This window comes from Setaria italica, chromosome VI (assembly GCF_000263155.2).
Source record: "Setaria italica strain Yugu1 chromosome VI, Setaria_italica_v2.0, whole genome shotgun sequence".
Classification (NCBI taxonomy): domain Eukaryota; kingdom Viridiplantae; phylum Streptophyta; class Magnoliopsida; order Poales; family Poaceae; genus Setaria; species Setaria italica.
Window position 1 is genome coordinate 32,327,367 of NC_028455.1, and position 21,749 is coordinate 32,349,115.

Here is a 21,749-nt window from a genome sequence, read left to right on the forward strand (position 1 = left end):
CTTATTTCGTCCTTTATGACCTACTCCTTCCGTTACAAAATGCAGGTCATTTTAACTTTTCTAGGTATATAAATTTTACTATGTATCTAGACATAACCCTATATTTAGGGGGTGGTATCCAAACACTCCCTAAGGGCCTGTTTGGCTCCCACCGGTTAAAGTTTAGCACCTGTCACATCAAATGTTTGATACTAATTAGGAGTATTAAACATAGGCTAATTACAAACTAATTGCACAGATGGAGTCTAATTCGCGAGACGAATCTATTAAGCCTAATTAGTTCATGATTTGATAATGTGGTGCTACAGTAACCATTTGCTAATGATGGATTAATTAACCTTAATAGATTCGTCTCGCGAATTAGCACGGAGGTTCTATAATTAGTTTTATAATTACATATTTAGTCATTCTAATTAGCATCCGTTATTCAACATGGCACTGCTAAACTTAGTTTAGCACCTGGTATCAAATACCCTCTAAATAACCCGATCCCTGGCAGCACCTTGCTGGTATACCATCCATTACAACTCGAAGTCTATGCTCCGGCTTCCCTATCAAAATACAACCGTCAGAAGAACAAAGCTACTCCACATAATTTATTAACCCTGCTGCTGCCTGCTGTCTCCCTCACCAGTCACCACATCACTCCCGCTCTCTCTCTCTCTCTCTCGACCTCCCACTATAACTACCCCTTGCCAACCACGGCACCTCACCCCAAACCAGCAGTAGCCAAGAACAGAAGTAAAGCTGCAGGGAGAGTGAGTGTACTAGAGCAAGAAACCACCCCATCCATCCATCGATCCTTCCATGGAAGACCCCTACACGAGCTTCTTCAAGAACCCCTACTACTACTACACCACCTCCTTCCCCGCTGCTCCGGCTCCCCATCTCCCTCCTCCCCTCCCACCGTACAACGCCTTCTACCCCGGCGTCGCCGCCGCCGCGCCTCAGTACCCGGCCTGCTTCTTCCAGTCGCAGCCGACGACGCTGCCGCCTCTCCATGACAGCCCTCCCTCGCCTCCTCTCCGAGAGGCGCTGCCCCTCCTCTCCCAGTCGCCCACGCGCGGGCACGGCGCCTCCCGGCCGCACGTAGCGGCGGACTCCGACGACGACGACGACGCCGATGACTTCCTGCGTGAGGTCGTCGTCAGCTCCGCGACCCATTCTGCGCGCGCGCCGCTCTTCGCCGACCTCAACTGCATGCCCTCCTGCTGCGACGACGGCGACCCTATGGACGTGGAGGCGGCCGGGGCGGAGTCCACGGACGACGCCGCGGTCGCTCTGCGCATCGGCCTGCCGGCGGCGCCCGTGAACGGCTGCGGCGGCGCGGAGGCCGACCTCCTGTCCGGGCTCTCCGGCAGGGCCTGCGGTGGCATGGAGCCCGAGGAGGATGAGGAGGAGTGCAAGGTGGACACCGGCGCCGGCGACGGCGACGAGGTGGTGCCGCTAGGGTTCGCGTCGACGCCCATCGGGAGGCTCAACAAGGGGCAGTACTGGATCCCGACGCCGGCGCAGATCCTCATCGGGCCCACCCAGTTCTCGTGCCCCGTCTGCTACAAGACCTTCAACCGATACAACAACATGCAGGTCAGTGCCATGCCGGCATGCCCATGCTCACCCATACCTAATAAATCCAATTGTTCTTCTTGTTCCAGCCTTGCTGTGCTGGTCCTGTGTGTTCGTCGTCGTCACCTAGTTTGGTTCTTGGATCGATTGGCCATCATGTTCCTGTCCGGCAAGGTAGCTTTGGAGCTAGTTGCATGCCATGAAACAGACTCAAGCCCAGAGGCTGATGCACAGTGGCTGGCTTTTGCGTGATTGAACTAGACTGGCATGCCAGGGGAAGCCATGCATGCAGGCATGCATCTTTATGCTTTTCTTGGGTGCTTGCCTTTTGAAGATTCATATGAGTGGTGTGGGAGCAGTGGAGATCCCAGGGAAGATTTCACCTTTGCTTCTCTCTCTATCTTAGCTCTGATCCATCTGGTTACTTTCTAGTTTTCCCAGTACCAGGCCACTAGCACACGGTGCTGATCACTCATGGGTCATTGGGGGCTCATGAGATTTGGCAGATATACGGGTTGGTTCAGGGAGCTTTCATGGTTTGGAAAGCATAAGATTGTGTGGCATGATGGCCTGCCGCATGGCAGTCTACTCCCGCACTCCTCCCAAGAACACAAAGAGATCTGCAGTGTTCTTCCTGTAGCCAGCCATAGTGCCACTCTGGTTGCGCTTCTTTAAAGAAGCAACACCAACACAAAACACACACAAGCAAAGGCTTTCATCAGTTGCCAGAGTAGTAGAGTGTAGAGCCCCTCAAACATCACTGCACCTTCTATGGTTGCAACTGATTACCACTGCTGCAAGAAAAAAGTCTGTGCTGGAGAACAAGGGACTGGGGTTCATACAACTGCAAACAACCTAGCTAGGAGTACAATTTGAAACATGCATATACACCATACAGTGCAAGGCATCAGTGGGTTCAGTGCATTAATAGCTATGTAGACCGTAGACCCACATGATTACGCCACCAAACACTGCTTAAATGAAGAAAATTCAACATGTGATATGATTTTAAACTTGCCTATAGTAGATAGCTCCATTTCCATTTCGACATGAATATTGTTGCTCATCTCCTGCTCTCGATCTGATCAATACTCGATGCGGCAATGCAGATGCACATGTGGGGGCACGGGTCGCAGTACCGCAAGGGCCCGGAGTCGCTGCGCGGCGTGCAGCCGACGGCGATGCTCCGGCTGCCGTGCTACTGCTGCGCGCCGGGCTGCCGCAACAACATCGACCACCCGCGGGCGCGGCCGCTCAAGGACTTCCGCACGCTGCAGACGCACTACAAGCGCAAGCACGGGCTGAAGCCCTTCCTGTGCCGCAAGTGCGGCAAGGCCTTCGCCGTCAAGGGCGACTGGCGCACGCACGAGAAGAACTGCGGCAAGCTCTGGTACTGCCTCTGCGGCTCCGAGTTCAAGCACAAGCGCTCGCTCAAGGACCACGCCAGGGCCTTCGGCCACGGCCACGGCGCCTTCGGCTGCAACATCGACGGCGGCGCCGACGGGCTCGATGACGACGACGAGGGCGCCGTCTCCGAGATCGAGCAGGACTGCGCCGCCGCCGCTGCCTGCGGCCGCTCGGCGCGGTGATCGTCGCCGATCACCGTCTTGTTGCGTTGGCATCTCTATATGCTTACGCGCCGCGCGCCGCCACACATAGCTAGCTATATATGTTGTTCTTGTAGTTGCTGTTGCCTGTTGTACGTGTCGTTGTCGACGCCCGGCCGTCGTCGTTGTTGCTTTTGCTCCATCGAGTAGTACTAGTTCGTTAGGGTTCTGGAGGTCGGTCGATCGCGTGACCTCCTGATCGATCTCTACTAGCTGGTTAATTAGTTCGCGATAAGTCCACAAGGACTCAAATGTTGGAATGCTGCTGGACTGCTGTTGGGCGATCTTGATCGACCATTTGCCACATTAACTCATGGAATCAGCAATTCAGCACGTACTCATGCATCTTCATCAGTTTCGTGTTCTGTCTCTTAAATCTCAATTAATCAAGAACATCCCGTTTTCAAAAAATATATTATTGTTGCAATCTACTTGGTCACAATTGGATGATAAGCTTATTGTGTGTAGTGCTTGGATGCGATCGGTATGGTAGAACGAATGACTACGTCCATGATGTCTGACAAACCGAAATGGGGGAAATTTCCCCATTCAGCTAACCTATCCTCAGCTGCATGTATAACGGTGTAGGACAGTATTAATGGTGAGCTACCACTGGGATCTCTTCTCCTCGGCATTGGCAACGCATGGATCCCAGTTCGATCGTCGTCATCGATGTCACTCATCTCTGCATGTGGAAAAACTCTGAGCCCATCACCTCTCTACTGTCCCAGTCAAGTTTCTACTATGGATGGACAAGCCCCTTTCTGTGCAAACACATAGACCAACCTAACCAAGTTCACATAGCCTCAGGCCCCTGCAGTAGCTGCTAGTAGGACATATGCACCTCATTCCAGGTTTGTGTGCCCTGCAAGGAGGAAGCAGAAAAGGCGCTGATAGGTAGCTGTAGAGATAGGACATGGAGTAGTACTGCATGCACTTCCTGTCTTTTTTTGTAACTAATAAAATCGTTGAGACAATGTATCCGTTAGAAACTTAGCGGCATGCAAGTCTTGTTTTCTATACGTTCGACACAAGACTCATCTAATTGAACTAATCTGAATATCAAAGAAATAAAAATGGGATGCAAATAAGCTATGGCCGTATTTGGATCCACCTCAAATTGTGAAGGTTGGCTTATAACTTGTGGGATTGTAAGAACTAGACCAAAAGCTGCCGTATGGATGAGTTGTAGCTTCTAAAAAGTCCCAATGCATATAAGCTGGTAAAAGATAGGGAGAGGTAGCTTTTAAAAGCTGGGTTCCACAATCTCAGTGTGCTGATCCAAACAAGTCTTGGTAGTGATTCAAAATTGCTCATTATTAGTACCCACTTACATCTATCATGATTATTATACCTTCTTCAATTAATGCAATAATATGTAGGCACACAGCTCTCCTACGTGTTAGAAAAAAAAAACTAACTCTACAACATCACATCACACGGTTCAAAATTACAAAACCCACAGAAATAGGAAAAAAGTTCAAGTGTTCCGATGTGGTATTTGGGCCTCCGGGTAAAACAAAGCAAGCGAAACAAGAATACATATACTTTCCGCACTCCTTTTGGCGAGAGGATCAACTTTTTGGGCGCACTCGATATATTGCGGGAGATGGCCGACCAAAGTATGTATAGCCAAAGCTTGATGGATGGAACATCTCATACATCCCATGAGGAGTTCGTGTCAAATGATGAGCTTTTCCCACGTCGTCTAGCTGGATAGAAAGAAGGGTAGGGATGGACAGCGAGCTGACCAGAGCCTATTTCTTAGAATTGTATCTGAACTGAACCTTTTCTTTTAATACTAGTTCAAGTGCGCACACTGCAGCCTTAACGGCTGCAGGCATGGAGGAACAATAGCTTTTCCCTGCCTGGTCGATCGGAGTATTGGAAAGAAACAGCAAGAACCATATCTAGTTGTTGTCTGAAATCAAGGCTGCATGCCTACCAAGCAAACTCTAGGTTTTTACTACTGACGGTTGGTCACAGTGGGTGATGAGGAAATTGCAGAGACATGGCCATCGAACACAATTAATTCTGATGTCTCCGACAGAGAGGGTGTTTTGTGCGAGAACCATTTTCTGACCTGAAGTTATTTCATAGTGTACAACTTATACACAGCACTAGAGCAGAGGCCTGTGGTATGACATCACGATCATTGTAGCAAACCTTTGCTGGTGCACTGTTTTGTAGTGGATTTTCGGCGTTGTACCCTCGTGTGATTTCCCCGTACATATGTTGTCCCCTTTTGAATATATGACTCTGATCTCCCCTCACTCCATTGCTCAATCTAGCTTTGTGAGAGATGCTGTGCCAGCCTGAATATCCATTGTCCCTAATTAAGGTCCTCTCTAGGAAGGCTCCCGGCGGCTTCATCTCCCTGCTACAGTATTGTGAAAAGACAGAGCTAATCAGGCAAAAAATATTGGCTTCTCAGCCACCATGTTACCATGGTTAATTTTGGGGAAGAGAGGAAAAAGAGCTTCCAACTACAATGGTATGAACAATGCTGGCTTGGGCGGAGCCGGAGCTTTCTTTTTATAGTTTTGGGGTCCTTTTCTATTAACGGTTTAAATTGAATGAACCCTCTCCCTAAAATAAGTTTGGATATAGTGGCAAAAACAATGCTAGTGCATTCATACTTGAATAAATTTAGTGGAAGGGTTTATATTGTGAAATATTAGTTAAATAAATACATATATATTCATGATTGCGAATTTCATTTGATTGTGGATACTGACAATGTTTCCCGGCCCCATCTTTGGAATTCATGTCTACTTCTTCCTTTCTTTTCAAATTTACATTGCATGTTGTGGCCCTTTTTCCTCTATCTTATAATTGTTTGCAAATCAGTGGTTCCGTAACAGAGTGCATGCGCTATTAATTTGGAGCAGGAGCCAAACAGCTTACACGGTTACTCGTGCTCCCATGGCAATTAACCGCAGATAATCATGCATGGGCAACTAGAGCATTAGGCTTCGATGCTGAAATGCTTAAAAATCCTAAAATTGAATTATTTGTGGGACAGAGGAAATATGTGTTTTGTCTTCTTGTGTTCCGATGTTTTTTTTTAGAGATTTTTTCATCTTTTTGGAACAAAGTACGTGTAGATTCACAGCCACCCAATGAAAGGTGTTACCTTGGCCCATAGACGTTGAACGGAAGAGGCTTCAAATGCGGTTCTTATAGCCCTATGGGACATGTGGTGTTGACAGGGGCGGAGCCAGGATCCCCTCAAAGGGCGTGCTCACACTCTTAAACTTAAGCTAGGCTCATGTTTTATGTGCAAAAATTGAAGATTAAAGACTAATAATACATGAATGTGCATGGCCTGCAGGGGGTGCTGCAGCACCACCAGCACCCCCTTCAGATCCGCCCCTGGGTGTTGATGTAAGGATAGGGGCAACTCGATGATACTCATCTTTAATTTTGTTATGGTTGGTCCACAAATGGTGATAGCAGGTTCTTTAGGTGGTGGTGGTGCCATCGTCGACCATGAAGATGAAGTGCTTGCAGGACTTTTATGCATCTTTTATTTATTTTTATATATACATTGGTCGCTTTTGTAAAGATGGTTGTACTTTTGTTTTCCTTTTGCCGATGAAGGCTAGATATCCCTTTAAAAAAGATATACAGTGCATTGTGGCTGGTAATGGTCCACCTCTTACGTTTATTTTCGTCCAAATGTTGTAGGAAGACAAGTACTTTGTGTCACCCCGTATTCACATAACAACATCACAAAACTAAACCATAACTATTCATAAATATAAAGTTAATCAAGTCATTTAACATGACCTGATTCCTTCACGTATGTGTTACTGTTTATACATTTTGTGACGGGTAGTAATTCGTACTTTCTCCGTTTCAAAGTGTAAGGATTTTAGCTTTTTCTAAATATCTTTTTCTATGCATATAGATATATGTTATGTCTAGTAAAATTTATGTATCAAAACTCTTATAATTTGAACTGGACGGAGTAATAATAAATCTCTCCCCACATCTCAAGTTCAATTTGATATACGTGGCGTGTGTAGGGCACTAGCACTGGGGCAGGGTGGGAGAGGGAAACTTGGGGTTGGGGCATGCAAACTGGCTGTTTGAAGGGTCACCTCACAGGAACAATCCATCCATCTATCTATCCGTCAATCAATCTAGTATCACCTGTGGAGATAGCTGGCTATAGCTCAGCTCCTGAGATGAGCAGGCGAGCAGGTGGCCGAGTGTGAATGGACTGTGGATAGGCCGGCCGGGCATATGGCCTTGCCCAGGATAGGAGACAGCCCAGCAACGTGACTTAGACTCCACCCTTCCCGATCCTGCACTGTCCTTTTCTCCGCCTCCGATGTCTTCCCATCCCCCTTCTGTCCATGTCGCCATCTCTCTCTCTCTCTCTCTCTCTCTCTCTCTCTCTCTCTCTCTCTCTCTCTCTCTCTCTAGCCTCTACCAGCCACCTGCGTACGTATACTTCATTTCATGCAGGTCAGCCATATAATAGACCTAACTGATGACAATACCTCGTCGCAGTACTAGTACCGTGCTACAACCTTGTCTAATCACCATCCAGCTTATTAATCCAGGCTTTGTCGCGGAAAAGTTGGGCAGAAACGTTCACATCCCCAACATGCATGCCAACATCGACGACGATCACCTCGAAACTGCCTAGGATTAGATTATCTCTCACATCCGATCCGGACGGAGGATCGATGAGTGCACATACAGCACAGTCATGGATTAATCACTGAATAATGAACCTACTACGCTATGCTAGTCTGAACTGAAAAGGGGCCTGAACTTTCCCTAATCGCCCCCACATGCCTGCAGGCAGCGTCGTCGTCAAACCTTTCTGCACAATGCGTGTTCCATGATCGATCGATCTGGATCACAGTACCGTCTCGCGATGCGTGCGCTTCATGATCGTTCTCTGGGAGAGATCGAGGATCCTTCTCGGCAGATGCCTCGAAACTGCGACGATGCATGCATGCAGGCATGTCGAAATGCGCACGGGTGCACGCGTGGTTTACCTGGCTGCAGGATTGTCGTAGTAGCACGCAGTACCAACCTACCAACACGTATCCCTTTCTTAAATTCTCTCTGCGCCGGGCCTTGCGTACGTGCGCGCGCGCGCGTGTTTAGATTAGTGGCGACTTGGGTTAATAATAATATAATAATACTAATACTAATACTAATACTCTATTAAGAACATCTGGGAGACCAGGAGAAGCAGGGGAGGAATAAAAGAGCGACGCGCTGTCCCCCCCACGCCCTAACAGCGCAGGAACAGCCCTGTCTCCCCTGATCAGGTTCACGAGGCACTTTTCAGCTCCGCCATTTGCATTGTCTCTCTCTCTCTCTCTCTCTACCTCGTCGTATCAGGCACCTAACCAGCTGCTATTGTTAGCCCTAACCCCAGGTCCCCAACAACAAGCTTCATTTCTTAAAAAAAACTAAATCCTGTGTTAAGTTCAAACGAGCCCTGATTAATTGCGTCATGTGTTAATGGCAGTAGTACTGAATCTGATCGCACGCATGCTGCAGGTGCGCACTGTGCTCCGACGGACAGGAGATGGATCGAAACGCATGGAGCACGTAGGAGTACACGGCGATGGCGCACGCACGCACGTACGGTAAGGTTCCACCGGCGTAGTAGGCTGCCGCGATGGCCCCCGCCACCGGCCGGCATGGGAGGGGAGGCAGATGAGCTCGAGTAAATGCCCGTCTCGGCAAAGAGGGTGGTAGTACAGCGTACTGGCTGTACTGGAACAGTGACAGCCCAGTAGCCGCAGCAGCCAGCAGCTCAAGTCGTCCTCGATCGAGGGGGCACTGCATCTGCGTCTGCGTCTGCATCTGCGAGCGAGACCGACGGCAGGGAGCGGAGGAAGCCGGAGTAAATGTCGCCACTTACCACCCCCGCCTGTCTCCCTCAGGCTGGAGGTGAGGTCGCGTGATGGTGATGAGCTGATGATCCATCGATCCATGGCTGGTGCGGCCTGGTGGCAGATCATCGCGCGCGCAGGTCGTCGCAGCTGTAGCGACAAGCAAGCAAGCTGCGAATTAATGGCGAGCGGCAGCAGGGCGCAGGTCGAGAGGGGGTTCTCGAGTGTGACCAGGCCGAGGGAGAAAAGCTGACAGGAACCAGCCCGGAGTGGCGTGAGAGGAAGGGAGCTGTGCAGGGCACTGCTACTGCTCCGGCCGGCTGCTGCTTCCCCTCTCCAGATCGCATCGCGGATTTGGGGCTGGCGCAGCATATGGGATAACTAATTGCATGCACTTCTTGGAGAAGCGTCGTCTCGTCTCAGGAGGACCACGCCATCATGGTCCTCCGGCGGCCGGCCGGGCTGCTGCCCTCTCGTCTGCTGAATAAATGCATGCGCTTCTTATTAACGCTCATCGCAGATTCACAGGACAGGCAAACTGTAGGCAAACAGTTTGGAGTGTCGCGAGAATTGTTCGTCCGGCGTTAGTGTATTTGCAGCAGCCAGCAGTAATCTTCAGATTTTTTTTCTTTCGATCTTCAGGTTATTTTGTCGTTGGATTGTTTGAACTTTGAGAAGAAGCCGGCTGCTGCCTTTTAGGCCCTTTCGGCCTGTAGCGGAGAATTTATCGCTGTACTGGACTGGATCGGCCCATGATGTTATTGAATGGGAAAATTTGTAGCCCAGTAGCGCGACCGGTGGTACTAGGCCAGCAATTGGACCACCGGCTATAGATGGGCCCATTTCTGTTGCAAGGAAGCGCAGCAGCTGCTTCCACAGCCCACGAAGAGAGTGAGGGGAGATTATTTTCACTGCATCGTTCAGACTTAGACTCTGAGGGTGCGTTTGGATAGGAGACAATGTAGGACGGGACGGTCCTGTTTCAGTTTTCTGGGATGGGATGATCCCATTTCATGTTTGGTTGAATGGGATGGGTTCGTCCTAATTTTTTGTTTGGTTGGAGAGATTGCAACAGACGGGATGAGCACCGTTTTCTCCTTCCGTTAGACACCGTTTGTGGGCTCCACTCGTCATACTAACAATGTCTTCTTCCTCCTCCCTGCGCCACGCTGGCCTCCCTGCTCCACCCACGGCGCCATCCCTGCTCGCCTCCGCTGCCCCTGGGTCACGCCCGCGTCCGCCCCCTGATCCACCCTGCTCGCCCCCCGATCCACCCCGTCGCCGCCCCTGGCACGCTTGCGCCACCCCTGCTCCACCCCGTCGCCTCCCGATCCTCCCAGGCGCGCCCTCCTCCGGCCATATCTGCCCCGGCCGCCCCGGCCACACCCGCGTTCGCCCCGGCCGCCCCGGCCACACCCGCGTTCGCCTCGGCCGCGCCCCTGTCCGCCCCGGCCGCACCCGCCTCCGCCCGCGTCCGCCCCGGCCGCGCCCGCCTCCGCCCGCGCCCGCCTCCGCTCGTGGGAGCTCCGGCCGCAGGAGCTCTGGCCGCACCCGCCTTCGCCCGCCGGATGTCCAGCCGCGGCCCCATTCGCGGGAGCTCTGGCCGCGGCCGCATCTTGCCGCGCCCGCCCTGGCCGCGGGAGCTCTGACCGCGCCCGCGAAGAAACGGTGTTGACGGAGACGAAGTGGGACGCCCCCGTCCGCTCGTTTTGGAGGGACGGGGGTATCCGCATATAGAGAGAATATTCTCTTCTAGGGATGTCCCCGTCCCACCTATCCTCCAACCAAACGCGGGACGAAGTGGGACGAGACGATCCCACTTCGTCCTTGGAACCAAACGCATCCTGAAACTCGCAAGCACCTTAGCAGAGGAAGAGCGAAGAATGCAGAGTAATATACATGTCCAAAATAATTCCATCCTATACAAAACTGATTATTAATTATATATTACACCGCAAAATTACATTGTTCTGCTCAATTACTTGCTACCTCGATCTCCCGTAGACGCACGCACTTACCGCTGGAGACGCAGTTAGCTCTCGGTTGCCGGCGGCGGGGCGCCGGGCTGGATGGTCCTGAAGGACTCGTGCAGCCGCCGGAGCACGGCCTCGTCGCGGCCCCACTCGGCGTTGGGCGCGGTGACGAAGTGCGCGTACAGCTTGTTCCGCGCGCACGTCACGGAGATGAGGCTGTGCGCGCCGGCCCCCGCCACCTCGTACTCGTAGTACACCTGCCCGTCGCCGTCGGCGCGCTCCGCCGAGCGCACGTCGTCGGCGGTCGCGATCTGGTCCTGCAGCCCGACGTCGGAGAGCGCCAGGTTGTTGAGCACGGCGTTGAGCGGCGCCAGCGCGCGGATCCCGGACAGGAACGTCAGGTACTCCTTCTCCGACCGCTTCCGCGGGTTGAAGAACTCGCTGTCCGTGCCGTTGGTGCCCTTCTCCACCTTGGACACCAGCCGCTCCTTCCACCCCTCGGGCACGTCGTACACGTACTCCGCCGTGTCCTTCTTGCTCGCGTTCCCGCCGTACCCGCCGTAGTTCGCCGCGCTCGCCGCCGTCCCGTAGTACACCTTGAACTCGGGGTCGGCGCGGGACGGCGCCGGCGCCGGAGACAGCAGCAGGAGACCCGCCGCGGCCGCCGCGACCAGCGTGGTGGCGAGGGGCGGCTGCTTGCTGGGCGGCAGCCGCAGCGCCTGCTGCTGCTGCTGCGACGAGGCGATGGAGGTGGGCGCGGTGGTCAGGGGAGGGGACGGCGCGCGCGAGAGGAGGGACGGCGGAAACATGGTCACGGTGGCGGCCGTGGACAGTGACGCGCTGCGGTGGCGGTGCGGCGAGGTGGTTGGCGCGCGTTGGGTGTGTGGTTTTCTGTTGGGGACGAGAGGATAGAAGGGATCACGTGGGCCCGCGGCTTATCCGGTGGGACGACATGGCACTGACACTGATGAATCGCGAGAGCAGAAAGATGTAGAGGCCTCGGTGACTTGGGCGGAATCCTACATTGCGGCCCAGTACTAACCCTTTTGCATTTTGGCCTTGGTTGCTTCCAGGTCCTTTATCGGATCGGATAAGGCCCATCTTTTTTTTTTGCAAACCCATCATGTTTGTATCGGATAAGGCCCATTATGTTTGTACTGGATCCAATTTTTAACTGGGCCTTATATAAGACAGCCCATAAGAATCATATTAACGGCAGATGAACCACATTTCAGTTTTCTTTTTGAATGCATCTGAGTTTTCTGATTTCTGATGAATTTATATATTACATAATCAAAAGGCAACATCAATTAACGGCGCGTAAATCTGAACTTTTTTCGTCAGTGGTAGAAACGGAACCGGTGGCTACACACGGCCAGATCAGCGACGCACATCAAACTGCGCTCCATTTCGTGGCCGAACCACCACACCACCCGTCCGTCCGACCTGGCGATCCCACGCAAAAGCCCAAACAAAAACCCAATAAAATCTCACCTCGCCTCCGCGCAGTCCAGCCAGCCCCCGTCGCCCACCACCCCAATCTCCACGCGTCGCCGCCGCCTGCCGGCGAGTCTATCCCCCTCCGCCACGCCGCCGAAGCTTCCCGACCCCGCAGCGGTTCGGATAAGGCAGGCGGTCGCCGCCAACACGCCCTCCTCCCGTTCCCCCACCCCTCCCCGGCCCCGGAACCGCTTCGGGCTGGATCTAGGGTTGCGTGGGGAGGACTTCTGGAAGCCCCCGCCGCGATGGACGCGGCGGACGGTGGCGCCAGCTTCACCGCCGCCGGCGAGGAGCTCCTCCGGGGCCGCGTACGGGAGAAGCTGCGCGAGTTGATGATGAGCGAGCCCGACACTTCCCTCCTGGTACGATGCCGCCGCTTGCCGACTCTATTTCTACTGTGTCACCCCGACTCGCTACCTTCGCGTTTTAGTGGTTGATTTCGGTTGTTTGTGAGCTCTAGATTGTGGTGGAACTTAGCTAAAAGCGTATTGCGGACTGGCTACAATTCTAGATAACTTGTGCAAATTAAGCGACTGTGCCCGTGTACAACACCTATTGCTGCAATCACTAGCGTAATGTGGTTAGATCTCATTTGCTTGTATGTGATGGCTGGAGTTTTTGTTTGTTTAGGCTGAGTGCTGTCTTTTTCCCCCCTTCAATTTGGTGTGCCCCACTCTATATGTTTAGTTGCTTCGACGAACTCAGCTAGTGCAATGGATTGGTGGACTACATGCACTAAAACTGTTGAGCTATCATGTTCATGTGCAAAATACACGTATGAGGCCTCTTCTTAACTGAGAAGACCCTCTGTTCTTAGGGGAGTGATTGAAAATCAGGATGAGATGCTAGGAATTGTTTGTTCAGTGCCGGGTACCTATAGCTATACTTGGACAGGCTAATTTGTTTGTGAATTAGTTCTGCCTCAGGTGAATGTATATATCATTACAAATCAGAATAACTGAATTTGGTGTTAATCCAGTGCAGTGCTGTTGCATGTTGCCTATGGTGTTTTTGATGCAATTGAGAATGCAATAGTAGAATAGACCATAAGGATGAATGAGTTTCCTATCCTTCCATGTTGGCATATGTTATGAGTCTTTACTACCTTTTTCCATTCATCACGATTTGTACTATTTATCTACATTGAGCCCTAAACTTGTACAGTAGTAGTCAAGATGTCAGCATATGTTATGAGTCTTTACTACCTTTTTCCATTCATCACGATTTGTACTATTTATCTACATTTAGCCCTAAACTTGTACCAGTAGTAGTCAAGCGTGCCCAAAAAACAGATCAGTATGCACTCTGGCAGAGAAAAGGGAAAAGAACATATGAAATAATCTGCACGGTCATTGCTTTGCTTACGTATTCACTTCCTCCGATTGGAAATAGATATAATTTTTCCCTTTCCCAACTTTTTTCTCAAAATACATGTCATCCTATAACTTCTAGGCATTTTTTCCTGTTTTATTCCTTCCTTGCTCTTAACAAATTTTATCACTCTCGAAAATAAATGACACCAGTTCCAATGTAGCAACAAGATCATTTTACCATCTTTATTAATCTTTGTGCACAACTAAACGACATGTATTTCGAATAGGAGGGTGTAGTACTATTGATTGCCGTGTATTCACTTTTTGCAACCATCATTCTCTTATCCTATTTTTCATTTTCATTGTATTACGTTGGAGTATTTCGAGAAAAAGCAATAAGTGGACCTCTGTTGCTGTATTAAGTGCAGGATTATGTTATGGTCTTGCTCAAGAATCGAAGATGTAAGGAAAAGGCCATAAAGGAGCTCCATGTGTTTCTAGGGGATGACAGTGAAGCATTCGTTTCCTGGTTAGTACTCATAGCATATGTTTCAATTTTTGTATTATTTGTTTATCAACTGTCTGAACCATCCCTAATATATTTAACATGCAAATATTTCTTATTGTAATTGGTAATTCACTTATAAGGATGCTATAAATAATTGGGAAAGGTGGTCATGGGTCACCCCACTTTTAGGGTAGATAGACAAGTGGCATTGTATGTGTCACATACTCACACGGTTCACTGTTTGATATTCAGACAAATATGTTCATATTAAACAATAATGAAATAAGGTTCTGATGCATTTTCCTGTATATGGAGTGGAACTAGAACTAACTCTGGTAGCAGCAGAAAGCACATTAGATATTCTATGATATCGATATATTTGTAATATAAAAGGGCCTAGTGAGCATTGAATATCCTTTGGAGTCCGAATTATGTGTTGCAAATCGTCTAGTGTCCAAAAGTTAGGCCACACAGGGCTCCTTACATAGCCTTAAAGTTTACCTGCACCTTGGTACCTTTGCCTCGTAGACACCCTTCGTTTAGATCAACGCTTATAAGCATAACCGTTATTCAAAACACTGAAGATCACCCCCCCACCCCAAAAAAAAAAAACAAAAACAAACAAAAACCATTTTCATTTGAATCCATGCAGTCAATATTCTTAATGAAGCTATAAAATATATTCATTGAAGTTGCATTCTTGAGACCCTATGTAAGTTTTTAACATCGAATGGAAACAAGAATGGTGGAGCAGTTTTTACTTTTGAGATCGGATACAATTGTATACACTGGGAAATGTGTACCCTTGTCATCCTTTTCCCGAGCAAAGCAGTCAACAGTAATGCATACCCTCCCGAGTTGATTCGACATCATAAAGGCTTTCATACACATCATAAAGAGAAAAAAAATGGTGGCTTTCATATCATATTATCATGCAAAATGAATATTCTACTGTATTGTTGCGTTTGTAGGTTGTGGGAGCATCTTTCTTTACATTTGCACCTTTATGTGCAAGCACAAGAACAAAATCAGCAGCTTAAGGATGATGAGGCCCCCAAAGAAGTATCTGAGGCCCCCAAAGAAGTAGCTGGAAGACCAAAATCATCAGATGCGCTCCCAGAAAGCAAAGGTCAAACTCATTCTGTGCACACAACTGAATCAAGTACAGCCACTAGGGGACGAAATAAGAGGGAATGGAAAGGAATTGGTCGGGACGGTAATGAAAATTTTCCACTTCGAAGTGTACTAACTGATATTCTTCACGGAGAGGAGAAAAGAACACAAAAATCCAATGAAATACGACACCCTCTATCAAAACAACAGAATGGCAGGAAGCGCGAAAGGGATGATGAGCCGCAGCAAACAAAGGTGTGATGCATACCTATGATCTAGGTCTCAATTGCAAACTAATCTAATAGAATGTCTTATTCTGTTGACCAAGCTGATGGCTAGTCAGCAACATTGTGCTTTCATATATTCTATTTTTACTTCAGCAATATCTGTGTTCTGTTCTTTTATGGTGTGCCTTTTGCTCACAGATTTTCTATCCGTTGTAGCTAAATGTTAAACTATACCTCTAGATTGGATCTACCAAGATGCTGTTAGCTCTGAATTAGTTGCAAGAATGTGGTGGAAAACTATAGCATAACCATTTTTCAATTTCAACAATCAAGTCCCAGCCAAATATTTATTGTCAACTTACAACCCAAATATTTGTTCATCATGAAAATACACATATGAATTTTGAAAGGTTGTCTTCAGTGGGTTTTTCTTTGATTAAACAACCGGCAAAACTTGCAGTTCCATGAGTTTTGGAATGCTGGAAAAGTCTCGATGTAGATTGTCCAGTTAGTTTATCAACTTCCGTTGATAGTTTGTACTGAGTTTGGATAATGAAATTGCTCGTTCGACTACTGAGTGATGAGCATGACACTGCTTCTAATTTTCTCTTTATGCCATTTATAGGTCCGCTCAGATATTCTTTTCTCCTCCATTATATTCTATTGTCTTACAATCACTCCTTTTCTTTGTTACCAGAGAGACGTCTCATCACGTCCCATGATTGGTGGTGGTGCTTCCCGCCGTCTTCTACAGTTTGCTGTTCGAGATGCAGTAAAAGCTGTACAGCCAACCAGCAGCTCTTCTGAACCAGCATCCAAGCGTCTGCGCTCTGTGGTTTCCACAACTTCTGCAGAGAACATGCATGATAGGAGATCAGAAAGATCTCAAGACAACCTGAGCGATAGGACATCAGCAAGATCTCAAGACAACCCGAGTGATAGAAGATCAGCAAGATCTCAAGATAACCCAAGTGAGAGAAGATCCGAAAGAACTCGGCCAGTGTTACAGTTACAGGGAGCTGCTTTAGCTCTTAGAGCTGCAGCGGAAGCTGCTGCAGATTCCACGAAGGTTAGATCTACTGGAAGTGTTTTCAAGCGATTGGGTCATGGGAATGTTGTGAAACAGCCATCTCGTTCTCGTGAAGAGAAGAGAGATTATGAAGATTTTGAACCAGTTATGGCCGTAGATGAGCGGGATTCTGATCGATATGTTAATAATGAGGAATCCGAAGAGGAATCTGGAGAGCTGACCATTGCAGATAGGGTAGCTGCAATGAATGTTGATTTGAGCTCTGAAGATGATATGGAGCGAGATGAGGGGATTTCAAGATACCAAACCTGTGTGTCACCTGACGGTGCTTTTTCATCATTTGAAGACAAGAAAGCTTTATCGGCAAAATGCAGTGGTGAACTTGAGACTGATGCAATAAGGCCTTCAGGTGTTATTGACAAGGAGCGATCTATTCCTTCATCAACAGAAACAGCAAGTAAAGCTGTGCCTATTTCTGTTGATGTAAATACGGTGGTACCTCTCAGTTATGAAACTCCTAAAGATGTTCATGTTGTGGAGAAGCCTTACACACCCATGAATTCAAATGCCACCAGTGTGGCTACCAATGCCAAAGTAAGCATTCTCATATCTTGAGCAATCAATTTTTATGTATAAATTTCTTCCTGCACCTCACTTGCAATACTTTTAAGTCACTCATTTACTTTGCATTTTGGTCAGGTTTGTATTGTGTGCTTATGATTCCTAGCAGATATCCTTTTTGGCTTGAATGACAATCCAATTCACAATTCTTAATCAAGTTGTGAAACGAGAGTGTAGCTTTTCCTTTGAATTTTTCCATGCTAGTATTTACACTTTACAGTAAAAAAAAGCCTAGTTACACTTATTGCTACTTGAATGAAATGGCAGAGCAGTAGGAGCTCATGGGTAATCATGTAAGTTTAGTATTGTTTGTATGACTTGCCTGTATTTTTACTGAACTAAATTGGCTAGGTTACTTATTTGCACAGAATCTATCTAATCTGCTTATCTCTTCATGACCACCTGTGGGCACATGTTTGCATTTTCTTCCAGCAGATGAACATTAGATGAAAAACAGTAGCCGATATCTCCTGCTACACTGGTTTAGTGTCGTATACAGAATGGCACATCATTTCATTTTCCATACCATCTTCTTGATTATGATGATCATTAGTTTTGCTTTCCATTCTTTGATCATTTGTCCTGTATTATCTTGTGGGTACGCCCAGTACTCCTTGGGTACATTTTCCCATGACTGATACTAAATTTCATGCAGGAATCAGGTCATGCAGAAGTCCAAAAGGATTCCCAACGGGCTGCACCATCTGGTATGCCACATATATAGGATGCACTAGTGGCCTTCTTTCCTTCATGCACTCTAGTGTATTCGTGTCAATCTTCCATCTGGTTATCTGTATCTAATTGCTCCTATCGGTTGTGCCATTCCTTTCTCCAATTATTAAAAATAACACTGATACATGTGGTAACACGACTAGTTTGCTCACCTTCCCTAACCATTATTAGCATTAATATCACTTTTATTGTAACCTACCCAACTTGCATGGGATTAAAAGGCTTAGTTGCTGTTGCTGTTGTAATATCACTTTGTTGCCCCTTGTCCATCATCTTTCCTAACCAGAAATGTGCAGTTACTAGTAACACAATCTGCAAGAATTTGTTGTTTTTTGTCATGTGTTGATGGGAAAATACACTGGTTATTTTAATTTGCTGTCCAAGTCATTAGTACAATCAATCATCAGTACTGGTTAATCTTGATGACATTGTAATTTATCACTCTATAATTTATCTTGTCTTGTTCAGTTGCAGTTTCATATAGCACAGCACATCCAACCGAGGATGCAGATTCAAGAACCCTCTATGTTAGCAATGTGAGTATCTTTGTATTCTAATCACCCTTATTATTTCATGCCATTAGATTCTTTTACTTACCTCTGTCAAATTATTTGAAGGTTCACTTTGCTGCGACCAAGGACTCATTATCTCGCCATTTCAACAAGTTTGGTGCAGTACTGAAAGTAGTCATTGTCACTAATGCTGCAACGGGTCAGCCAACAGGGTCAGTTTATTATTAATGCTTGTTGTAGCTGGGATAAGAATTTTGTCATGCTATTTTTTACTTATACCAGAGAAAGATCCATATCTAATGCATATGACCACCTTCACTAATTCCTATGATGCTAACACCCTCTGTTTTGAGACCAGATTAGCTCAAAAAGTTCTCAGAAAATAATGTTGATGCTGTCATAATTTAAACAATAAATAAGTATTTTTTTTGACAAACAATGATAAATGGAAAAGAGTAAACTGAATACTCCCTCTGATTTGAAATTCAAGTGGCTTAGAACATTAGCACTCCTACATTTTTTGTAAAAGTATACTATTTTAAGTAGAGTTATGTGTTATGAAAGTATTTTCCTTGATGAATCTAGTTAATCAACCATGTCTTGTCAACAAATCTGTCTATGTAACTGTTTGACCTACTAGACTTAAACAACCTACATTTGGAATCGGAGAGAGTAACTACTAAACAAATTTCATCTTTCCCCCTTTTCACACCAATTGTGTACGCTGTTAAATGACTTCAAGAAGCACCTGTAGTCAAAGATATGATATGATTTGGGCAGTTGAAATTTTGAACTGTTGAATTGATGTTCATGACTTCATGAGCTAAATTTGGTTGAATAACTGCAACTCAACAATAACATTCTTAATTCTGATCTTAGAGATCTTTATACAGTTCTTGAAGATAACTTAATGATTGTCTGTCTTCTATTACAGATCTGCCTATGTAGAGTTTTTACACAAAGAATCAGCTGAACGAGCTCTGTCATTGAATGGCACATCATTTATGACGCGTATTCTCAAGGTAGGATGGTTCTTTATCTACTACTTATCTTTTGTTATTATTGATTTTCTTGGCCCATATGGACTGGCATTGTCTGGTGCTTGGGCAGAGGATTAATAGATGATAATTCTCTTAAGTATTTCAGTTTTGTGTTCATTGGTTTTTTCTCTCTAACACATGTACTGCTCCATGAATGTTGAATTCGTTTTTTTTGTGCTGGTCGTCATTTTGGATTCCCATCAAACTAATAACAAAGCTTCTGAGTTTTGAGTGTGCAATAAAGGTGATGTTTGCGTTGTTTTTCCTTGTAATGTAGGTCGTCCGGCGAAGTTCTCATGAAGCTGCTCACTTTTATGGTTGGCCTGGTAGTGGACGATCATCATTGTATGGTAGGCACAGTAGGATGGCATACCCAAGGGCTGTTCTCCCGGGCGGTTCCTTTAGAGGGCGTGCTCCGATGAAACCTGGTGCTAGAAGTTTACAGTGGAAACGTGAGCCTTCAGGCACTGATTCAGGTACGAAAACTGACATGAGTGTGCCGCTATCCTCTGAACAGGTGCTCCCGCCTGCCACATAGAGGGAGCATATTATAGTTGAGCTGATAATCAGAACCAATCGGTATCTTGCTTGTTGCCCCTAATGGTTGAATCTGGACAGCATGCTGAGAAGATTGTTCCTTCATGCTGCACTGTAAAAAGTCTAAAAAAAAGCATGAAAAATACAAAAAAGTCAAAAATAAGAAAATTGGGGAGGAGTTTGGCATCAGATATGATGATAAGCTATCATGCTGGAGTTGGTCCTCTTCGCAATATGTGAGAGTAGGCTGACATACTCCGCAAGCAGTTTTCCTTGGACTTCAGCCATCTGAAAGAGGATCATTCACATATGCAGTGATCACCACACTTTGGTTGTGTTGGTGGTCTCTGGACAAGGATTGATGAACATAATGCTTCGCATTGTGCGATGGAAGATGCTTATCAAGTAGAACAAGATGAGCAGATTTTGGACAAGATTTTACCAACGGTATCATTGATGTAAGCCTCAATTGTATAGCAGTAACCTATCTATTTATACTCTTTTCTCTGAATCAATCTCTTTCCCAGCAAAAAAAAAAAGGAAAAGAAGGAAAATAAAAAAAGGTTCTTTTTCCCTCATGAGTTTTATTTGTTGTACTGGTATGATTTTTTAGTTGGACATTCATTGTGTCAAACAATTTTACAATATATTCTGTGTGGTCTATAATGAGATTGAGCATGTTACTTGACTATTGCATTTTCACCTTAACATTTCAATCAAATTTTGTTAGTTACAAAATCCAGTTTAACACTTGATGGATCACTTTCAGTTAATTCTCGTCATCTCTTGCCTTGTTTCTTCTGGATTTAGGGCTGGGCATACTTGTCCTTTGCATCTGTCCTGCAGCATAGTCTGTCATTCATTGATGCTGCTGCTCTTTTGATGGTGCCATGATGCTGTGGACTGTTTGGCAAGATATCTGTGATTGGAAATGGAATCGCTAGATATCTCCTCGTGATTTTAGGAGGCTTATATCTTACTTCCTCCGTTCCAAATTACTATTCGTTCCAAATTACTATTCGTTTATTTGATTTGACTTTTTTTAGATACATCACTTTTACTATGTTTCTAGATATAGTATGTACCTATATGCATATTAAAAAGGTATGTATTAAACGAATAGTAATCTGGTACCTATATGCATATTAAAAAGGTATGTATTAAACGAATAGTAATCTGGCACCGAGGGAGTATATTTTGCATATAAAAGGTATGTATTAAACGAATAGTAATCTGGCACCGAGGGAGTATATTAAAAGGTATGTATTAAACGAATAGTAATCTGGCACCGAGGGAGTATATGCAAACTAGCCGCTAGTTGTTCTCTGACTGTTGAGCCATGCTTGGGGGAAAGGAAATTGGACGCTTCACTTTAAAAGAAAAAAAAACTTTTCTTTTCTTTTCTTTTCCCCTTCGTTCGAGTCATAATGCTTTGTGTGTGTGTGGTGAACAGCTTTATGGTGCTGGAATGGTTGCGTAAGAGCAACCATTATGCATTTCTGTACTCCCAAGTATTCGAGCCACTTTAGGTTTAAGTATGGGCACGGGTATATTACTTGACATGTGCACAATGCATGGGCTCTTCCCCAGCTTGCAATGT

The 21,749-nt window shown here is 46.7% G+C and overlaps 3 protein-coding genes across 4 annotated transcripts; 2 read left to right on the forward strand and 1 right to left on the reverse strand.

Moving 5' to 3' along the window:
• The first annotated feature begins 722 nt into the window (after positions 1–722).
• Positions 723–3,586, forward strand: LOC101771139 (zinc finger protein WIP2). The gene is made up of 2 exons (XM_004973792.3): positions 723–1,587; positions 2,676–3,586. The coding sequence occupies exons 1-2, from the start codon at positions 808–810 to the stop codon at positions 3,153–3,155; spliced, it is 1,260 nt and encodes a 419-aa protein (XP_004973849.1). The 5' UTR covers positions 723–807; the 3' UTR covers positions 3,156–3,586.
• A 7,319-nt stretch (positions 3,587–10,905) lies between these two features.
• Positions 10,906–11,954, reverse strand: LOC101771539 (thylakoid lumenal 19 kDa protein, chloroplastic). Its single transcript, XM_004973793.4, has one exon. The coding sequence runs from the start codon at positions 11,823–11,825 to the stop codon at positions 11,076–11,078; it is 750 nt and encodes a 249-aa protein (XP_004973850.1). The 5' UTR covers positions 11,826–11,954; the 3' UTR covers positions 10,906–11,075.
• A 514-nt stretch (positions 11,955–12,468) lies between these two features.
• On the forward strand, positions 12,469–20,840 carry LOC101771935. Of its 2 annotated transcripts, none has more exons than XM_004973794.3 (9): positions 12,469–12,878; positions 14,258–14,358; positions 15,309–15,705; positions 16,375–17,301; positions 17,984–18,035; positions 18,529–18,596; positions 18,678–18,784; positions 19,507–19,594; positions 19,890–20,840. In XM_004973794.3, exons 1-9 carry the CDS (start codon positions 12,762–12,764, stop codon positions 20,148–20,150), a joined length of 2,118 nt encoding a protein of 705 aa, XP_004973851.1. In that variant the 5' UTR covers positions 12,469–12,761; the 3' UTR covers positions 20,151–20,840. The 2 variants fall into 2 exon arrangements, with proteins under 2 accessions (XP_004973851.1, XP_022683300.1); XM_022827565.1 differs by having other exon boundaries at positions 12,470–12,878; positions 14,253–14,358.
• Positions 20,841–21,749: the final 909 nt, after the last annotated feature.